The sequence below is a fragment of the Anoplopoma fimbria genome, chromosome 16 (assembly GCF_027596085.1).
Source record: "Anoplopoma fimbria isolate UVic2021 breed Golden Eagle Sablefish chromosome 16, Afim_UVic_2022, whole genome shotgun sequence".
Lineage (NCBI taxonomy): Eukaryota > Metazoa > Chordata > Actinopteri > Perciformes > Anoplopomatidae > Anoplopoma > Anoplopoma fimbria.
The window spans coordinates 24,394,810-24,415,679 of NC_072464.1; the positions used below are offsets into that span (position 1 = coordinate 24,394,810).

The following is a 20,870-nucleotide window of genomic DNA, read 5'->3' on the forward strand; positions in this document are numbered from 1 at the left end:
GCCAAATTCAGTGACCGACATAAACACAACATGGACTTCGTATATAGTAAAGTATACAAATGGAAGAGGTAGGACAGTTTGATTGTGGTCGTGTTTCTGAGACAAAGACAAAAAAGGAAATCCTTAAACAACTTCTTGGAATAAAAACAGGTGTTAATCCAGCAATATAACATTTATCTGTAAATTTAAATTTGTACCAGCATTTCAGAAAGGAAGAAACTCCAAATAGTTGACTACTGGATGAGCACCTGTTTCTTTTTAAAGATTAATTTGTCTTTACTTGACAGCGCAGAGAGACAGGACACGGTTAGAGAGAGAAAGTTTTGAAATGCAACTAAAGGTACAGAAGCTGGAATCGAACCCAGAACGCTGAGGTAATGTGGCATGCTGTTCGGCTACAAAAGAGATCCAAACATATGTTTTATATAATAATTTATCTTTTATGGCGAATATTTTCCTTATGTCAAATTCTTTATGTGAAGGTGTCGGCCATGATTATCTGCACGGAGAATTCTTTTTGTTGCTGCTGTTTTCCCTCGTTATGATGCAAATTTAAAAAATGCACTACTGGAATGCACTTATGTTTTTGTGTTTGTTGTGTTACAAACGGGCTACAACTGCATTTCGTTGTTGCATTATGACAATAAATGATCCTGGAATCCTTGAATAGATATTAGAAACAGTGCAACAATGCAACAACAAACCACAGTCTGTCGGGGAACAAAAGAACAGAGGATGCACACAATGCTAAACCAAATAAGATATCCCACAGAAAAATCAGAAATGCAACAAATCAGTCATTAGATGGATGAGAAGTGGACAGAAAGACAGAGCAGGTGGAGCGACAGGGCGTTAACCTCCTTACATCACTAGTCATGGCACTCATTTTCTTAATGTGGCGCATCTGGAGGGTATCATAGGAAGATGCTCCGTGGTGGGAGGTCTTGCCCTCCACCTACAAAGCGCAGTGAGATGGAGGGATGAGAACACACAGACAGGGACATCGTGGAAGAGGACATAGAGGAAGAGGAGAGGACAGGAGGACGGAGGAAGAGGAAAGAGATGGGGAGAAGGAAGAGGAGAGGACAGGAGGACGGAGGAAGAGGAGAGTACAGGAGGACAGAGGAAGAGGAGAGTACAGGAGGATGGAGGAAGAGGAGAGTACAGGATGATGGAGGAAGAGGATAGTACAAGAGGACGGAGGAAGAAGAGAGTACAGGAGGACAGAGGAAGAGGAGTGGAAGACGGAGGAAGAGGAGAAGACGGAGGAAGAGGACAGGTTTAAGGATGGAGGAAGAGGAGAGTACGGGAGGATGGAGGAATAGGAGAGGACAGGAGGACGGAGGAAGAGGAGAGGACAGGAGGACGGAGGAAGAGGAGAAGTTTAAGGATGGAGGGAGGGAGAGGACAGGAGGACGGAGGAGGAGAGGAGAAGTTTAAGGATGGAGGGAGGGAGAGGACAGGAGGACGGAGGAAGAGGAGAGGTTTAAGGATGGAGGGAGAGGACAGGAGGACGGAGGAAGAGGAGAGAACAGGAGGACGGAGGAAGAGGAGAGAACAGGAGGACGGAGGAAGAGGAGAGGACAGGAGGACGGAGGAAGAGGAGAGGTTTAAGGATGGAGGGAGAGGACAGGAGGACGGAGGAAGAGGAGAGAACAGGAGGACGGAGGAAGAGGAGAGGACAGGAGGACGGAGGAAGAGGAGAGGTTTAAGGACAGAGGAAGAGGACAGATATAAGGATGGAGGACATGTACAATGATAATGAGCAGTTAAAACATCTCGTGGCGACAGATTGAGACGAGGATTACAAAGGATGGAAGGAGAAGCGCTGCGGGGGGTTCTAGTTTCATGGTTAGGACTACAGGACTACAGAGCGTCTACCACAGCGATGCTAGTCTCCTGGGAGCTGATCTGACGATGACACCCAGACAGTAGCTCTTTAGAGGTGACTGAGTCCGGCCATCTTGTTTGATAAATAAAGGGGAACGTTTCCTAGGAGATGATAACCGTAGTGGAGAAGCAGTATGTCTGGCCTGGTTGGTTTTGGTTTTGTCCGTACCGTGCTGGTCAGCTTGGACACCTCAGTGGCCAGAGCGATGTCCGGGCGGTGGACCAGAGATCCTCCACGGCTCGCCTCCTGACGGGCCTTCTCACGGTAACCGACCTGTTAAAGAGACAAGACCAGAACAAGAATCAGTGGACCATGAACAGACAACGGGCGTGACTGTTTCCTGATGTTTTGTCTGTTTGTTTGCAGGGCTGCACAAATAATTGAGAAATAATTTACAATCACAATTTTCGCCTCCCACAATGACATATTTGACTGTGATATTGAAGCATCTCTTCTCCGATTCTTCTATGCAATCATATTGTTATTTGATATTAAATTAACATATATATTTGTGTATTGTATGCATGTTTTTAATAATACACACACACAAAAAATTGAATATTTCAATACCAAAATTGAAAAGCCTCCCTAGCCAAAAAACACATATCTTTATAGTTAAATGTGAATGTGCAATACAAATATATTGTCTCTAAAAACGATGAATATCAGTGGTTAATAATTGTTTATCTCAATATTGATCAAAATAATTGTAATGATCATTTTGGACATAATTGTGCTTTTTGTTTAAAAAAAATAAATAGTTTTCATGAAATTATCTGGCTTCATAGCTGGTGGAATGTACTTGTGTTTTTTTATTCATATGCAAACATGGGTACATGTAATCATGGATAACTGCATTTGTGCGTGTGCAGGTTTAAATCTTTAATCTGTAGCTTTTATGCATAAACTCTGTGATTACCTCACTGATGAGCTTGGCAGCCTGAGTAGCCTTCTTGATGTCAGGACGGTCGGCCACGCTCGTGTAGTGGAGGTTGGCTTTGGCGTCTTTCTTGTAGGCGATCTATGAGGTTGTGCAGAAAAAGCAGAATGCATCAAATATAATGAGAGGCTGTGAAACTATGAAACTATCCCAACGCTTAGATGTAAATGAAATAAACAATATTTGACTCACGCTGCTCTGACTCTTGGCCACTCCCATGGCGTGCTGAACATCAGGTGGAACAATCATGTTGTTATAGATGGACTTGCCCTTTTCCTTCTCAAACTTGGCTTTGTACAATTTCTGTAAAGAAGGAAAAACAGAAATGTCAGAGACAGACACATCAAAACAAGATCAGGATTACGAGACGCTGTGAGACGTTTGTACCCCGCTGATGAGCTTGTTGATCTCTTTGCTGTGAGCGGTGTCACGAGTCTCCGACAGGGTGGTGAACGAACCAGACTGCATCTCCTTCTTACTGGCCGCCTTGTATTTGCTCTGAGGATGACAATAAATTATAACACATGTACATTAAAAACAGTCACATAGTGTAATATATCTTATTCTTAACATGTATAATAAATGGTTGCCTTTTGACTGAATGAATCGTACCTCTGATACCAGAGAGCGAACAGCCTTGGCGTGCAGGATCTGAGGAGTGTCATTGACGGGAACGTAGTGGCCCTTCCCCTTCTCATACTTCTCTCTGTACTTCACCTGGAGAGCAGTAATGAACAAAGTATTAATATTCAGTAGTATTGTCCTTTGAGAGTCCTCCAGTAATTTAATTTCATCGTAGAAAAGGTAATGAAGACAGTGGGAGGAAAAAAAACTTACTTCGCTGGCCATTTCTGCATTCTTCATATTCAGGAGGGTCAACTTGTCATCCACGACAGGAATCACACAGCCCTTCATCATCTCTTTGTCGTACTTGTACTCAACCTGTGAAACGACGGGAGCAGAATTAGAAGTTTAGTTCATAAAGCACGTTTCAAGGTATTTATACAATGTTAAGACAATACAGTTAAAAGATCTAAGTAAAAGAAATAGATATATTTAGAAATACAATTTTAAAAGTTAAAAGAATACAAATAAATACATATATTTATATTAAATAATAATAATACAATAATAACAAAGCCTTGGTTTAAACAAAACATTTAGTTAAAAGCGCTTGTGAACAATACGACCATCAGGAAGTTGGTTTCAGCGCTGTGCTTCATAAAGACTAACAGACAATTTCCTTGTTTAGATTTTTGCTCTGAATACATTAGAGATTTATAGATAAGTAATACCACTTGAAAATAAATTCATTTTGCAGGAGATAAAATAATTAATAAATTTCTCCAAATCTTGTTTTGTCATAAGTGACCATACCGTGACTTTGTTTTTAATGTGATGAAATGCTGATCTTGTTATTTTTTTAACAAAAACAACACAGTTGGATGTTGTTGAGATGAAAAATCACAAGAAAGGAGCATCAACTCACATCACTCTGCTGCAGGGAGTTCTTGGCAGCGTTGAGGAAGTCGGGTCTGTCTGCCGTCCAGATCCACTTGTTCTTGGTGGCTTGATACTTCTTCCTGTAGTCAAGCTAAAAAACAAAACAAATATTCAATCAATATTTGAATCAACTTTAATCAGTAATGAACAGATCCCTCACTAAAGACTCTTACATTGCTGATGTTCTTGTAGGCCTCCTTGGCAGCACGGATCTCATGAGCCTCGGGGTCCATGTTGATCTGGGCTTTGCTCTTCTCATAAACTTCTCTGTACTTCAGCTGCAAGATGCATGAAAAAAACCACACACCATCAAACACCAAAATCATGTTTTTCATATTTCAAAATAAAGTGCAGCCAGTGTGAGGGTGACCTACATTGCTGGTGATATCCTTGACCCTCTTCATGTGCTGCTGGTGTGGAGTGTCATAAGGTAAGGTGTATCCCTTAGCCTTGGTCTTGTTGTGCTCCATCTTGTAGATGATCTAGGGAGTAATCATCATCACATAGTCAGAAGAAGTTCAAAATAAAAACATAATCAAGGACTTTTTGATCGCTAAAAACCTTTAACCCTGTGATACAAGATCAAAAACTCACATCAGTGATCTTCTTGCTGCGTCTGCAGGCCTCGTACTCCGGAGTCTCCAGAACCGAGGTGAACTTGTCCTTGGCCCGTTCATACTGCTCCCTGTACCTCCACTGATGGAGGACGATGTAACGTGAAACACAAGAAAGTTAGTGCCGCTCATAACATCAATCAGCTAATGTAATTATTGGCTTGTATTCATGTGTATTGTGACAACGTGTTTCTAATATATGTAGCTAAAGTAAAGACAAAATCTATCCAAGAAAAACTGTGAATGAATTCTTGAAAAAAGAAGTTTGATTACTTGAGAAAAGAAAATTAAAGTGAGATACAAAGAATCATTACAGCTTCAAACAATGTCCTCCTCAGAGTCATTTGACTTTAAATCACTTTCTGTTATATCATAATAAAGCAAAAGTGTAAAACAATTGTTTTGTTTTCCATTTGCTCTTCTTGTTTTTCTTGGATTTCTTCTCTATGAAAGTGAGAAACCGTTGACTAACATGAATTATGTGACTTTATCTGACTTAAAATGATACAGTATGTTAAATGAGTGAAGTGGTGCCATGCATAAGTTTATGAAAACATGCTTTATGAAACATGCAGAAAAATAGAGGGATTTTTTTTCCAGATGAAGACGAGGACTTGTGTTACCACTATTCAGTCGTGAAAGTCTGAAGACTCCACGTAGCTCACTGGGAACCAGCTGTCCATCGTATTCTACTGCTCACTGAGTCTGAGGCTTCAATAAAGATGAGGCAAATTCAAATGCAATTCAGAAATTTGCAAAATACAAAATGTTGGAGACAAGTGAAGATGAGGTGGTTGGATTTGAACTGGAGCGATCACCTCTTTAGAGTATTTTGGCAGTTTAAGTTTGACAATGCAAGAAACAACCAAAACGCTTGGATTACTCTGATTTATAGCAATAAATTCTGTATTTCTAAGGACATCCAGATGCACTGGACGATTGGTATAAGAAGATACAGAGAATACTTCCTTCTGGGAAAGCTGCTGAGGCATTTATCAAGATATGACAACCAGTACTGACTACAGCATACCTGGTAACTGTTATTTAAATATTTCAGCATGGTGGTGCATTTATTTCCATTTTCTTTTGCAAAGATTTTGTGTTGTGTTTTGTTCAGGTTCTTTAAAAACTATTTTAAAAAATGGTTCTGTATATATTCTGAGCAATCTAACAGCACCATGCATTCCATTCAAAAAAATCTATCTTTTTAAGAAGCATGTCAAAAAAAAGAAAAGGACATTCGGTACAGCCCCAGAGTTAAATGTTTGGTAATCAATGAGACATGAAGAGCAGTGAATGGGTGATGGATGGATTACAGCATGGAGAGAATGGTGGAATGTATGGAAATTAAAGTGGTTGGAATGGAGGGAAGCATTTTGTACAGGATGAGTAGCAAAGGGAGGATGAAAGTAACCTGGTGACTACACAGGGATCATTTTTTCTGCTTGTTTAAGACCATCAGCGTTACCGCGGGTTACCGCTCTGTGGCTGTTTACCTTACTGCTCTGAGTAGACTGGTAAAGGGCGGTGAGGATTTCAGGGCGCCGAAGCTCATTGCAACCGCTCTTTAGCAGATCCTTTGCTTTGGATTTATACCTTGCCTGTTCACGAACACACACACACACACACACGACACACACACAGCATGCAAAAAATGAGGACACAAGAAAAAAACAGCAGTAACACTGGGAGGACGGGAGAAGATCTCCGGAGGTCCAAGTGTGACGGAGGAGCTGTTTGTCCTCATCTGTGCCGTCAGAGTGACAGAAATCTTTAGTCAGTAATGCTGAGCTTGATAAGGACTTGTTGGGACATATTTACAATGTAATTAGCATCATTTAATCATGGGTAAATGAGTGATTGAACCAGGGCTAACCAAAGTGGGGCCTTAACAAGGTTAGATTTGGACTGTTAGATGTTTAAAGCTGAAAGAAATGATAAAATAATAATAATAATAATTCAAAAAGTATGATTTAATGGCTGTTTATGCTGGTTTATTCTTTTGGGAGTATACAAATCTCCTTTAAACATGTAGGATCCTTAATTATCAATCATTTTTCATATTCGGAGCATTGAGGCCAGTCACACTTTGCACAGAAAGTCAGTTTGGTGCAAGACAAGTGGAGAGGCGACGGTGCATGGACACAAAAAATGAAAATTAAGAGAACTTGGGATCTTGGTTCCATTTGGCATCTTAACAATATAATACAATCAGTGTTTTCTTTTGGCTCGTAGCCCAACATCAAGCTTTAGTTTTGTCCCTCAAAAGCAAATAGTTTGGATCAAACTGTCTCTCCGATGGCACAGATAAAGGAGCGTCCTGCTCACTCAACAGAGCTGTCCAGCTGCTCATTGAGTGGCTCCGTTTACAACGACCTAAAAAGAAAGAGAGACAACGAGCAGGAAGAGAAACGATCTCTCATGCGACGTCCTCATGCACCGGTGCAGGAGGTCTGCAGGAGGACCGGACCGGGAGTAGCAGCGGAGGAGGACCGGGCCGGTTGGTATCATGGCTCTAGCAGGACGTTTACCTGGCTCATCTTGTTGTTCTCTCGGGCCAGTTTGTATCTAGGGTCGTCTGTAGTTATGGTGAACTTATCCTTGGTTTTCTCATAAGCAGCTCTGTAGGATCTCTGCTCACAACGTCAGAAGGCAGTTAAAGACAAATGTCCAGAATACAACGCGCACAGGTCATGTGATGAGACTCTTCAAGGAGGAGCGAAGGACGGTTTAAAACAAGTCAGTGGTGGAGTAAAGTACATTTACTGAAATACTTTACCTACCCTTTGAGTATTTCCATTTCTGCTACTTTATATTTCCAATCTGCTGCATCTCAGAGCCTTTACTACATTTATCTGACACTTTAAGATACACACATAATATGCTCAAATGACAAGATGCAGTACCAACGTATACTTCTTATCTACCTAGTAGTATACAAAGTATATCATTCTGGCTCCACATTGATGAACTACAACATTAACAGGTTCTTTCATGAAGCCTATTTAAAAACAACATATTATAACATTCTATAATAACATTACATTTTTAAAGGAGCTATTCTGCATAATGAGCATGTTTACTTATGATAATATTTCACACTTTTACTTCTTATGATGTACTTTTAAACTGTGGTATTTCTACTTCTACTTAAGTACTTCCTCCACCGCTGCAACAAGTTGATATAAAGAACAATAGTCACATTTTATACACTTGGTATTACGGTTACCTATAAAAAGATCAGGTCATAAACATTATTTTCCATAAACATAATAACACTACTATGAATTCACAAACTTTTACCTCCAAGCTGAGAGTCCAATAGAGATGCACAGAGACAGAGAAGTGTGATCAAAGTATCTACTTTACAAATGAGCTTCAACAAAGTATTTATAACAATGTTTTTTAAATAATTGCGTTGGGTTTAAATGACAGAAGGGACTCACGTCGTTGATGAGGGTGGAGGCGTACTTGGCAGCCTGGAAGAACGGAGTGTCACAGCTGTACTTGAAGTTGCCTCTGTTCTTCTCGAAGGACGCTTTGTAGAGTCTCTGTTATGAAGAAGAGAAACATATTAGGAACATGCAGAGAAATACACAGCTCCCTTATGTAGTATAATAAAAAGCATATATGTATCCAATGCTCAAAGTGGCAGGCCATGACTTTTTTCTTTTCCAAGTTTTTAAAGGTTTTCTTTCAAAATAAAGTCATTATTAATGTTCAGACGAAGGCTTTAAAATTTGTAATAAAATGATTATTTATAATAGGAATTTTAGTCTCAAGCTATTTGGGCATTAAAGTAATAATTATGGTCCAAAATGGTGTAAAATTGCACAATTTAAAGTAATAAAACCCTTCAAATTCTCTTAAGAAAACCCAATATCTTTGTTTATATTTTATTTATAAAGTATAATCAAAGATTTTGGGTCGATACACACACGAACATGTGAATAATGAGATTCCTGCAACCCAATTTTTTCTACTGCAAGATGATAATAAAATACATTTTAGACATCACAAGTAGTAAACAGTATTTTCTATGATATGAAATACACAATCAAGCATAGTCGCAACATATTTATCACGTGATTGATTATTGATGAACATAATGGATCCCTCACCTCACTGTACAGCTTCTTGTTCTTCTCGGCCGTCACCAGCTCAGGCGTGTCCCACACGAAGCAGCCGATTCCCTTCAGCCACTCCAGGTCCTCCTTGTACTTCACCTGAAGAGGAACATAAGAAACAGGATTTAATTCAAATATCAATGATACTATAAGACATTGTATCAACTGTGGGTAAATATGTCAACAAAGAGTGTTTAACTTACGCTGCTGATGTTCTCGTTGGCGATTCTGCTGAAGAAGAACTCTGGACGGTCGGGGATGGACTTCCATGTTCCCAGAGATTTAATGTACTTCTGTCTGTATTTAACCTGAGGAAAAGAAAAAACAACCAGTTAGAAAGCTGAAAAAAACGATCTATAAGAAATATAAATAATCAATGAGCTGGCTTCCATGCCGACCTCGCTGATGTCATCGGTGACTCTGCGGTGGTAGGTGATGTCCAGAGCGTCCTTCACCGTGTGGTAGTGACCTTTAGCGAGCTCAAAGGTCTCTTTGTAACGCAGCTGTGGATAAAACACAAAAACACAAATATATCAGCACAAACCAGTACACCAAAGCAAATTCCTTGTTTGTGAAATCCTACCTAGCAATTTTCAAAGATCATAAAACATTTTTTTGCTATATATATATATATATAGTAAATTAATTAATTAATTTATATCAAATTATAAAACAAATATAAAAAAAATATATAAAAAAAATAAATAAAATAAAAATATTCTAAATGAATAAATTAAATTAATAATAACCATAGTTTAATTATAATAATAATAATAATAATAATAATAATAATAATAATAATAATAATAATAATAATAATAATAATAACAACGATAATTCTTGACTGGTTTATATCAAATTTTCACTTTACAGTCCTATAATGTCATTTTAAATCTTCACATTCAAACAAAGGTTTACTGCTAAAGGAAGGTTTATTAATTATTGAGTGATATGAATATTATTGTTAGCCGATAAGCGTACTCACATCACTGGACTGGAGGTAGGCTTTCTTGGCCCGGATCAGGAGAGGTGTGTCAGCGATGGCAGTGTACCTGTGCTTCATCTTCTCATACTGGTCTTTGTATTTGTTCTAAGGGAAGGAAAAAAGTTAATCAGAGGAGAGTTGAATCATACTCCTTATATTATCGTTGACATTTATGGTAATTCTTATTGTTTAGTGGTAAGTCAGTGACAAAATATAACCAAATAAACACACAGACAATGTTAAGATGAACTTAAACTCTACAGGAAATTAAGGTGTGATGAGAAGAAACAAGGAAGACTCACATCACTGCAGACCACTTTCATTCTTCTAGCATGGCCCATGTTTGGAGTTTCAATTTCTTGAGTGAAGTGAGCTCTCTCCTTACTGGCCAGGTTGGTGTACTGGAACTGTAGAGAAACAGATAGAATAATTAGATTAGCAGCTAAAGGAAAATACATCTGTGTAGAAGCAGTCAGTGAGTGATGGGGGATCTGGACTTGCATTGTTGGTCAGCTGCTGGGCCCATTTGGCTCTCAGGATGTCCACAGAGTCCACCGTGTTGGAGACCTTCGCCATGTCCTCCTTGCTCTGCGCTTTGTAGATCATCTGCAGATAGAGGAGCAGAATAGAGTCTCAGATGTGTCGCCATATTGGTTTTCTGACAGAACATAAACCTCTGAATGCACTGCAAGATATTTAATAAGCTAATTTCTAAGATTTAATCTAAATAAATGTCTGACAAGTAGCAATCTATTGCACAATGAGGTAACACAAAGTATTTATATATTTGCAGTATTATTAACTCAGAGTGTGAGGTGACATTCCCAGAAAAAATACATTATTACTGCTGCAGCTTCACAATAAAAGCATTTAGCTGACTCTTATTATGAAGTAGTGACAGGAAATGCAACGTTTCCTGTCACTACTTCAATGCAACGGGTCATTTTTTTGCCATTTTAAAAAATGTAAGCGAGTAATGAAGAGTCTGCAGAATTGTGATGCATTGTGCAGCATGAAATCAGTTATTTTGCTCACAGAACGATGGAAAAAGGCAAATAATTGCCTGACTCCTTTATTAAACCTACAGCAGTTTTGTTGGGAAGTAAATAAGGGTTAAGAAGTTGCATCTACAATAAAGAAGAATTGAACCACATCTGCTGTTACCACCAATAAAGTGGTGTCGTAGAATCAATCAGGATGAAAATCCTATTACATGATATGATAAAGGACTCACGTTGCTCATGTGGGTCTTCAGCTCGGTCACACGTTGATACTCGGGCGTGTCCAGGACCACGGAGAAGTTGGCGAGGTTCTTCTTGGCCTCCACCGGGTAGGTCACCTATTAGAAAAGGAAAATACAGAGGATTGTGACGCCACGGCAGGAAGTTGATTATGAAGTATGATTCCATATGTGAAATAAAGTGAACTCAACCTCTCCGTTATATTATATATTTTGCCTTACTTATTTATTATTTCTTTACTGATGTCTCTTGTTGTTGCACTTTGCTTTTTGCTGCTTTGATACTCTACATTTCCACTGTGGGACTAATAAAGGATCATCTTATCTTCTCTAAAATCTTAAGTAAATCTTGAAAGACAAACCCGTTGCTTGTTGATGTTGCGGACGTGGATCATCTCCGGGGTGTCGTATAAGAAACAGCCGACTCCTCTCAGCCAGGTCAGATCCTCTTTGTATTTCAGCTACAAACAAAAAATACAGAAAAAAAGATTTTAACCAACATTTTCTCACATAAGTTTTAAAGTGAATCTTGTGTGTCGTGTGTCTTTTCCGTCATACTTCGCTGGTGATCTCGTTGACGTGGTAGCAGTGCAGCAGCTGGGGCGTGATGGGCAGAGAGATCAGCTGACCTCTGCTGTTGTAGTATTTCTCTCTGTAGCACAACTAGAATGAGGAGAGAAGAAAAAGGCGGCATAAATAGAAGACACTACTAAACTCCAACGAGCCATGTGAATTAAAAAACAGGTGCACGGTTCCTTACTTCGCTGAGGTTCTTCTGGTTCATCTTGACTTGTCTGATATCCGGAGTGTCGTAGGTCGTGTGGATCTTGTCCTTCTGCTTGTGGTATTCCTCCCGATACAGACGCTGTGAGGGAAAGAAAGTAGACAACATATGAGACTGCTGATCATTGATGATCCATATCTTCAGATACAGATCCCTTTGTTGTTTGATTATAGCAGCTGGTCTACAAGGATCCAGATTATTTGGGGTTTTTTGCCACCGTCTTTAAAAATTATTTCAACCACTCTGAAGTCAGTAAATCATCAAAAATGATTTCCTTTGATATAGTAATTTACAGTGTTTTCTTTTCTTCATTTAAACACATAATTGAAAAGATACAGAAATAAAATATTGTATTTTTATTGATAAAAACTAATCTTTCCATTAGTAGTTTTAATGATGTGTTATAATCTTAGAGCTAGTGTTAGGAAGTTAAACATCATAATTCATCTCTAATATCTATTTTATATTAATGTGAAAACATCTCCTTCAAACTACTGGATTTATTCATCTTACATTGTTGGTGATCTTGTTGGCCTTCCTTGAGTTGACGAAGTTGACGCCCTCTGGGTGAAGAGTGTAGGCCTTCGCTTTCGTCATCTCGTAGGCTTCCTTGTACTTCACCTGCACAAAAAAAGCAAAATATGATTCAGTAAAAATAAAAATAAATCCATTGGCTTTTGATGCTTCTGTACAGAGACTGTACTTACATAGCTGGTGACAGTGCTGTTCAACTTAGCCTGCTTGATGAGAGGGGTGTCTTTGGGGAGGGAGTAGCCGGTGGGCATGGAGTTCTTGTTGGCCTCCTTGTACCAGTTCTGAGAGGACAGAAAACAAGGTGAGTGAACATATAAATGATGATAATCTTCCTTTAAATCTTCTCAAGACTCACTTTTATCAAATGGCTTTTTCTTAACTGATGATATATTGTTGTATCTGTTTAAAAGACTTATCTTTTGTCATGTTTTTATTGTTAAACACTTTGTATCATTTCTTTTGAAAGGTGCTATATGTATAAAGTTATTGTCATTCTTTCTAAAGACTGAATATTAAGGAGTATTATTATTCTTACATCACTCTGGATGTAGTTGGCCATGCGAGCCCTCTCAGTGTCCACGGTCTGAGCGGGAGCCGTGTTCGTGCCCTTGATGTTGGCGTTGTAATCGTAGCGGTAGTGCAGCTGGAAAAAAAAAAGAAGAACATAAAGATGAGATGTACGGTCATGATTTCTTTTAGATATAGTTCTACTTTTTATAGACATTACTGGACATTTTTAAGAAGATTTCACTCACGTCGCTCAGGTTCACTGAGTTCTGCTTGGAGGTCTCGTACACTGGAGTGTCCGTCACCACAGAGTACTCCTTGAAAGACTCGATACCTTTGGCTCTGTACTTGTTCTGGAATAAAAACACACAATCACAATCAGTATCGCTTTAGATTAAACACTATGTTTTATATAAGTCTATGGAAGATATACTGAGGATGGTAGCAGGAAAAAACAGTGTAAAGATGAAGTGAAATGTGAAGTGGAGTGAATATGTCGTGAAGGCTGACCTCGCTCTGAAGATCACCGGCGTGCTTGACGCGGATGATCTCCGGCGTGTCCCAGGCGTAGCAGCCGATTCCCCTCAGCCAGTTCAGGTCGTCCTTGTAGAAGATCTGGGGAGAGAACAAGACAAAACACACAACTTAAGTTACAACTAAAGTGTTTGTATTGTAAAACATTTTTCATACAGTATGGAACCTTTCTAAAACATTAAGTCTTCCTTTATGTTCTTATGTGTTGTGTTCTTAGGAGAGAATTCACAAAGAATACTTAAAGGCAGCTAATCAGGTCAGAATCCCTAAAGATTTAGCAAAAAATACATTACAGCACAAACATGCCCTTTATATCTATAGGGAGAGGTAATGAATAATTTGTTTATCTGTTCATAAAATAACCTTATTTTTCATTCTTTTTTTCTCATGTATTTAAAAAAATGACATGTAGGGGTGCTTTATTCATTCACTGCATCCCAAAATAAGTGAGTTTGAGTGGACACTGCTTATTAATGTGCTTCACTTACTGTCAACTCTCTGAAGACGTTTATAATTCCACCACTAAGCTCGGTTTATACGGCTTTTGAGTCGAGTGCGAAGGCTCCACAAGTGCGTAGTCGTGCACAGAATATTTGTGACTTGGCGCCTGCTCAAGGCTTTTCGGACATGAATGTCACAAATATTCACTGATAAAAGCATTATTTACACATCTCGGATTTTACAAAAACGGTTTAAATTATTTTTTTTATAAAAGCTTAAGAAACAGGAGGTCTGAAAAATCTACTTTTGAGTATATTTTTTGAAGCCAAATCAAATAGTTAACAGGATATTCAACCTTTGTTTCCTTCTTATATATTTAATACTTGACTTCTGTCTTTACAGAGCTTGTATAAAGGTAATAAAGTAGTCCATTAATTTAAGATATGAGTTTACTGTTTACTAGTGGCGGCAAAAGATGTGCCATCCTTTTGTGAATTTGCCCCTCTTGCTTGAATTTTCAATGTATTTATAAATAAGAAGGCGATCACTGAATAAAGATAAAGTTCACATGGTATAATAACATCTTGAATTGTATAAGATGCTTATAGAGTGCTATAAAATGCAACATAAATGAGAAGTTATAGCATCATAAACCACATGAAGGAATATGTTCCTTTGATCAACCTTTCAGCTACTGATGCAGTAAGAAGAACAGAACACGGAGAGTAGTTACTCACGTCGCTGAGCTGCTCGTTGACCTTGCGTGCCTGGGTGTAGACCTGCATGTCAGGGAGGCATATCCACTGATGCAGGAACTTGCGGTAGTGGATCCCGCTGACGGTGGACTGGGTTTTGCGGGCGGACAGGATCTCCAGCATGTCTGGTGGGATGTGGTTCTTGGCCTTGGTCTTCTCGTAGTTCTCCTTGTAGAGACGCTATAAAGATGGACAACACCGGTTTTATTCTCTTGTATTCCTCCTCATTAAAATAAATATGTGAGATGAATCGGCTCGACAGATTTAACTTACGTCCAGGACCAGCTTTCCAGCTTTGACGCAGCGAGCGGTGGCGGGATCGTCCTCAAGACACTTGGGCAGACTGTAGAGGGACTTGAACTTCTCATAATCCTCCTTGTACTTCACCTAAAAGAGGGCCATGGGATTCATATTGTTAATTAAACATCTAAAGCACGCTTTTTGACGTTGAAAGGATTGATAAGAGTTAAACTCACTCCGCTGAGGATGACCTTCTGCCGTTTGGCGTGCTGCAGGGCGTGTGAGTCGTGTGGAATCTGGTAGCTCTTGGCTTTGATTTTGTCCCAGGCGGAGCTGTACTCTTTCTGTGGACAGAAGAGAAAAAACAACATTACATCATTGCGTTTGAACACCGCCGTTTACAAAGCTTTAACTGTGACTGAAGGAGAGACGTTTGTTTATCTCACTTTGCTGAAGAAGTGCTTGAAGTTGTGGCATCTGGCGTAGTCGTATGTATCCAGAACGGTGGTGTACAAGTGCTTCTCCTTGTGATACGCCTCCCTGTAGTTGAGCTGTCGATCACAAGTGTTTAATTAAAGCACTCAATCAGGCATTTTAAAACTCAAATGTTATATTTGTGTAGCTCACTCACATCACTGGCCCAGGTGTGACCCAGGACAGCAGTCACGTAAGCCGGGGTGTCTGTCACGATGGAGTAGTTGTTGAATTCTTTCTTGGCCTCATGTCTGTATTTAAGCTGTAAGGGAAGATATTACATGGGTTAATATAGAATTAAGGTTATAAGAATAACAATAACATTTCTGAGGGATCGTCTTTGCTGGTACTGACTTCACTCTGCATCTCGTAGGACTTCTTGGCACGCATGATCTCTGGCGTGTCCCAGACGAAGCAACCCATTCCCTTCATCCAGTTCAGGTCTTCCTTGTAGAACACCTATTGAATAGCAGAAGGAAAAGGACATGTTCAATAATGGAGAAACATCTGGATACAAGCAGCTTGTCAAAACACATAAAAGTCTCACTTGATGAGAACAACTTCAAGATTTTGGGCTGCTCTTACAATAGCTCTCAATGTTTAAAGATCTTAAGGTTACTATAGGGAACTTCGAAGAAGAACTTACATCGCTCAGAATCTCGTTGGTCTTGCGGGCGCGGATGACGTCCTCCTGGTCGGGGTGGCATGTCCACTGGTGCAGGTAGGTGCGGTAGAGGACGTCGCTCAGCATGTCCTGGCAGCGCTTAGCAACCTTGTTGGCGATGATGTCTGGTGGGAGATGGGTCTTGGTCTTGGTGTTGTGGTAGTCCTTCGTATAGATTCTCTGTGAAGACATTCAGACCATTGGGAAAGTCATTGACATTGTCGTTACCAATGTGAAACAAATTTGCCTAAAATAAATCTTATGTGGATTAGAACAAATGTAGATCTAAAAAGTGTCTACAAGGCTTAGGGACATGTCCCTTGCAAAAGCATAAAGATGCCTTGATATATATAGAACAAGTGGGAACTTCCAGTTCTGAAAAGTTAAGTCACTGCTTCATGTCCTAAAGCTGCATTCTCTCTAGTGTCCACCAGGGGGCGACTCCTCTGGTTGTATAGAAGTCTATGAGAAAATGACTCTACTTCTCTCTTGATTTATTCCCTCAGTAAACATTGTAAACATGAGTTTATGGTCTCAATCTCTAGTTTCAAGTCTTCTTCAATACAGCATGATGTTCATTTAGTAAATGATGCTCCATTTAGAGTCAAACAGACCATAAAGCAGGGGATGCTTTAGGGCGGGGCTACACACTGATTGACATTTTGCTAGCTGATAATTTAGTGTTTGCTATACTAACATTGCTCCACCCTCTCATCCAAATATGGTCACATCCGTCTCAAAACAACCCAAGATGACGACCTTTTTTGAAATGCCAAACTCTAGGCTTCCAAAAGATAGCCAACGCATCAATAGGTGACGCCTCGGTGGCTACGATGAATACACAAAGTACTTTGGATATCTTACCAGTCCCTTGTTCTTCTCCTGCTGTCCACAGCGCATCACTTCGGGGAAGTCCACCAGCGTCTCGGCCATGTAGTGACCCTTGGCCTTCTCATGTAAATCATGGTACTTGGCCTGGTGGGATCCAGAATAACAAAAGTCTCAACATTCTGCAAAAAGAACAACATGATTCCATGTGTTTGTGAAGAAGACCACTCACATCACTGATGATCTCCCTGCCCTTCTTGCCGCTGAGCAGTGGGATGTATTGATGGTTCAGCTGGTAGCCCGTCGCTTTAGACTCATCCCATTGCTGTTTGTAGAGTTTCTGAAAACGCCACAAGCACCAAGTGTAAGACAAGGCTAACAAATATGGCATTATAAAAATGAATTAAATAACAAAACACTTTGCATTACCTCGCTGATGTTCTTGGACACCTGCCTGCTATGAGCCAGTTGAGGAGTGTCCTCTGAACCAATATAATGACCCTTTTCTGCATTGAAGGTCTCTTTGTACTTCAGCTGTAACAGAAAGCAAACAGCAGATTTTAGTTTATTATCAGGCTTCTTGAAATTGAGATTTAGAAGAAATTAGATTTTTTACATACATCACTGAGGTTTGCATCGTTTATCCTTGCCAAGATTAACTCGGGACGATCCACAATCAGGGTGAATTTAGCGAAGCTGTCTTTGGCGCTCTTCTTGTAGTGCCTCTGCAATGTAAGAAAATGACAGCATTGAGGTGAGACACAACACACTGACACGAAAAAGGAGAAAAAGGTGCCAAAAGACTGAATGCAATGCAGTTCACCCACCTCGTTGAGAATCTCCTGGGCCTTCCTGACCTTGACGTGTTCAACGGACTCGGCCGCCACCCAGCCGCAGCCACGAAGCCATTCCATGTCAGACTTATACATATTCTGAAGACAGGAAGCAAGATGTTAAGATACAGTTCATTGTATGATTGATTGATTTCTTTGTTTTAATGTCCTGCACATAACTTGACCAACCCTCATGGGGATTATAAGACACCAAAGATAAAGCTCTAGTGGGCAAACTTTTCATTTAATTACAAAATTACACTTTATTTCACCGCTCTGTCTTAAATTAAATACTCTGCCTTTTCTTCCAGGATGCGCAAATAAAATCTGCTACAAGGAAGGTTCCTTTCTTGAAGCACAACCAGTGTGCAAAAGTATGGGAGTTCTCAGGGGGTCTGAGACCCGGGATTGACACTTGAAACACCCTGAAAGCCTTAATTACTACTATTTGGGGGTCTCTAAACTCACAAGACAAGTATATTTGTAACTTGCACTTGTCACTAAAATGTCTTTTGAAAGGCAGTATTCATTATTCAAACTGCAAATGATGTATTCACAAATACAAATAGTGGGTGCGGGAGATTTTTCCAGCGCAAATGACAGAGGCAGAAGCAAACGAAACAGTTTCCGTTGTGAGCCTTTCTTCACGTTTGTTTGTGGACTAAGAGGACGGCCTTTGGACAAATTGAATCCAGTGCCTTTGCACAGTGAGCACAACCCAAGTTTTTTTGTAATCATCCAGTCGAAATAAATATAAATGGAGGACGTTTTATTAAAGAGCGCCTCCCTTATGTCCTCATAGATAGAACAGCAAGAGTTCACACAGCAAACAAAGTCGGTCCTCCTCTGGAGACGGTTACTCCGGCTGATGGTAATTAATGTTCTAACGGTGCACATATCTTTGTCTTTTTTTTTTTGTTATACTTCACATAAAGTTCTGCACTGTAGTTATTTTTTATCATACAATACGTTTGTGTCTTTTGTTTACAGTCCATTTTCTCTCTTCGCATGAGAAACATTTTGGTCCTAATATCACAAAGCAGGAAAATGAATGACACTCACATCGCTCTGGAGATTGTAGGCCTTGCGGGCCTGGATGACGTCGGAGGAGTCCGGCATACAGGTCCAGTTGTGCAGGCGGGTTCTGTAAATGTTGTCGTTGACTTGAATCTGGCACTTCTTGGCCAGTTCAAAGGCGATCATGTCCACGGGCAGGTTGAACTTGGTCTTGGACTTGTTGAAGTCCTTCTTGTACAGAGCATCACTGGCGATCTTGGCGGAGTTCAACGCCAGCATGATGAGAGGGTCGTCGTGGACGCTGAGGGCTCCGATGTGGTGGCCCGTCTGCTTACGGTAACTCTCAAGGTACTTATGCTACGGGACAGACAGAAATCAGAAATTCAGAACAATTCTCTAAACACTTATTATGAAAAACACAACTTTGCATGAAAAATACTCACTTGACTCTGCACTTTAGTTGTTTTGATGCACTGCTTGATGGGAACAGCGTCTCCAGGCATGAAGTATCCCGTGGCCTTGACCTTATCCCAAGCTTTGGTGTACAGTTTCTGCAAAGAGACAGAAGTAGTTATTATAGGTTTAGGATGATGGAATGCTTCGTTTGGTACAGGACGAAGTATTGTTGACTTGTTGAGGAGTTGGTCTTACAGGGTGAAGGTTCTTCGCCACCTCTCTGGCCGTGGCAAGAATTGGAGTGTCCGATAGCGTGTAATGTGTCTTGTCCTGGTGCCAGGCCTCACGATATTTGGCCTGAGGAGAGCGATAAATAAAAGTTTAGTTACCAGAAAAAAACTAAAATCTGTCAAGTCACTATTCTGTGAGGTGGTCCAGTGGTTCCCAAAAATAACAATTTAATTTAGTTTTCTCCACAGAGATGGATAAAATACATCCATATAGGCCAACAGTATATATTTATAGATAATATTTAGAAAGTTGTGCTACACCCTTAAAGGGCTTCGAGATGGGTTGGAACCCCCAGGTTGAGAACCAGTGGACTCCAAATATCACATATCCAAACCATCATCTGAATAGCAAAAGGTCGTCCTCACCTCGTCGAGGACGTTAGCAGCGTTCTTAGCACAAACCATGTCCACTCTGTCAGTTGGAACTATGAATTTCTGCTCATCCAACTTGACACGGTAGCCTCTCTGTAAAGAAGCAAGAGAGACACAAAAGAACAACAATTTAACTTATTTACTAAAAGATATATATTTTTTGGCTTAAATCAATTAAAAGATATGTACATATATATATATTTTTTAAATGTTTACAAATGTATGTATCAGATTTCACGAGTAATGAAAAAAGTCAAATCGTAGTCGGACTTACCTCAGCCAGGACCTTCTGTGCGTGTTTCACCTTCATAACCTCCACAGACTCATGTGGCATCCATCCACATCCACGTAACCACTCCATATCAGCTTTGTACACCGCCTGAGGAAGCAAAGCAGACACATGTTTATGGGTTTGCCCGACTGTAACAATTTATACGAGATATAATCACAATGTGAGAGATTACATGTCTTCAAAAGATCCTATAAGTATTTGACTCTTCACCACCACTACCATGAACCTACATCGCTCTGCAGGTCGTAGGCCTTTCTGGCCTGGACCACATCGGTGGAGTCTGGCAGACAGGTCCACTGGTGCAGATAAGTTCTGTAGTTGAAGTCGTTGACTTGGCTCTGGCACTTCTTGGCGAGCTCGAGAGTCAGCATGTCGGCTGGCAGGTTGAACTTGGTCTTGGACTTGTTGAAGTCCTTCTTGTACAGAGCATCACTGGCGATCCTGGCTGAGTTCATAGCCAGCATGATGAGAGGGTCGTCCTGAACGCAGCGAGCACCGATGTGGTGGCCGACCTGCTTACGGTATCCTGCGTGGTACTTGTACTAAAAAAAGAGAAGAGACGAAACACTGAATAACGACAAAAAAAAGCAAAAGAAAATGTCTCATTTA

At 40.1% G+C, this 20,870-nt stretch overlaps 1 protein-coding gene across 1 annotated transcript in view; it reads right to left on the reverse strand.

Annotated features, from left to right (window-relative positions):
• neb (nebulin) overlaps positions 1-20,870 on the reverse strand; it is a 76,497-nt gene that overhangs the window by 19,868 nt on the left and 35,759 nt on the right. Inside the window, exons 68-113 of the mRNA XM_054614712.1 lie at positions 20,492-20,803; positions 20,244-20,348; positions 19,964-20,062; positions 19,563-19,664; positions 19,355-19,462; positions 18,957-19,268; positions 17,889-17,993; positions 17,682-17,786; positions 17,491-17,595; positions 17,294-17,401; positions 17,098-17,208; positions 16,216-16,413; positions 15,924-16,028; positions 15,727-15,831; positions 15,542-15,646; positions 15,332-15,439; positions 15,129-15,242; positions 14,838-15,035; positions 13,636-13,740; positions 13,374-13,478; positions 13,154-13,261; positions 12,792-12,899; positions 12,598-12,705; positions 12,061-12,165; positions 11,859-11,963; positions 11,663-11,761; positions 11,295-11,399; positions 10,564-10,666; positions 10,363-10,469; positions 10,061-10,165; positions 9,474-9,578; positions 9,279-9,383; positions 9,070-9,174; positions 8,395-8,499; positions 6,445-6,549; positions 4,929-5,030; positions 4,709-4,816; positions 4,508-4,612; positions 4,321-4,425; positions 3,669-3,773; positions 3,444-3,548; positions 3,219-3,329; positions 3,024-3,134; positions 2,811-2,912; positions 2,060-2,164; positions 866-955 (exon numbers count right to left, since the gene is read on the reverse strand). Coding sequence (XP_054470687.1) covers positions 866-955; positions 2,060-2,164; positions 2,811-2,912; positions 3,024-3,134; positions 3,219-3,329; positions 3,444-3,548; positions 3,669-3,773; positions 4,321-4,425; positions 4,508-4,612; positions 4,709-4,816; positions 4,929-5,030; positions 6,445-6,549; positions 8,395-8,499; positions 9,070-9,174; positions 9,279-9,383; positions 9,474-9,578; positions 10,061-10,165; positions 10,363-10,469; positions 10,564-10,666; positions 11,295-11,399; positions 11,663-11,761; positions 11,859-11,963; positions 12,061-12,165; positions 12,598-12,705; positions 12,792-12,899; positions 13,154-13,261; positions 13,374-13,478; positions 13,636-13,740; positions 14,838-15,035; positions 15,129-15,242; positions 15,332-15,439; positions 15,542-15,646; positions 15,727-15,831; positions 15,924-16,028; positions 16,216-16,413; positions 17,098-17,208; positions 17,294-17,401; positions 17,491-17,595; positions 17,682-17,786; positions 17,889-17,993; positions 18,957-19,268; positions 19,355-19,462; positions 19,563-19,664; positions 19,964-20,062; positions 20,244-20,348; positions 20,492-20,803 — 5,442 coding nt within the window. The remainder of the gene's footprint in view (positions 1-865; positions 956-2,059; positions 2,165-2,810; positions 2,913-3,023; positions 3,135-3,218; positions 3,330-3,443; positions 3,549-3,668; positions 3,774-4,320; positions 4,426-4,507; positions 4,613-4,708; positions 4,817-4,928; positions 5,031-6,444; positions 6,550-8,394; positions 8,500-9,069; positions 9,175-9,278; positions 9,384-9,473; positions 9,579-10,060; positions 10,166-10,362; positions 10,470-10,563; positions 10,667-11,294; positions 11,400-11,662; positions 11,762-11,858; positions 11,964-12,060; positions 12,166-12,597; positions 12,706-12,791; positions 12,900-13,153; positions 13,262-13,373; positions 13,479-13,635; positions 13,741-14,837; positions 15,036-15,128; positions 15,243-15,331; positions 15,440-15,541; positions 15,647-15,726; positions 15,832-15,923; positions 16,029-16,215; positions 16,414-17,097; positions 17,209-17,293; positions 17,402-17,490; positions 17,596-17,681; positions 17,787-17,888; positions 17,994-18,956; positions 19,269-19,354; positions 19,463-19,562; positions 19,665-19,963; positions 20,063-20,243; positions 20,349-20,491; positions 20,804-20,870) is intronic.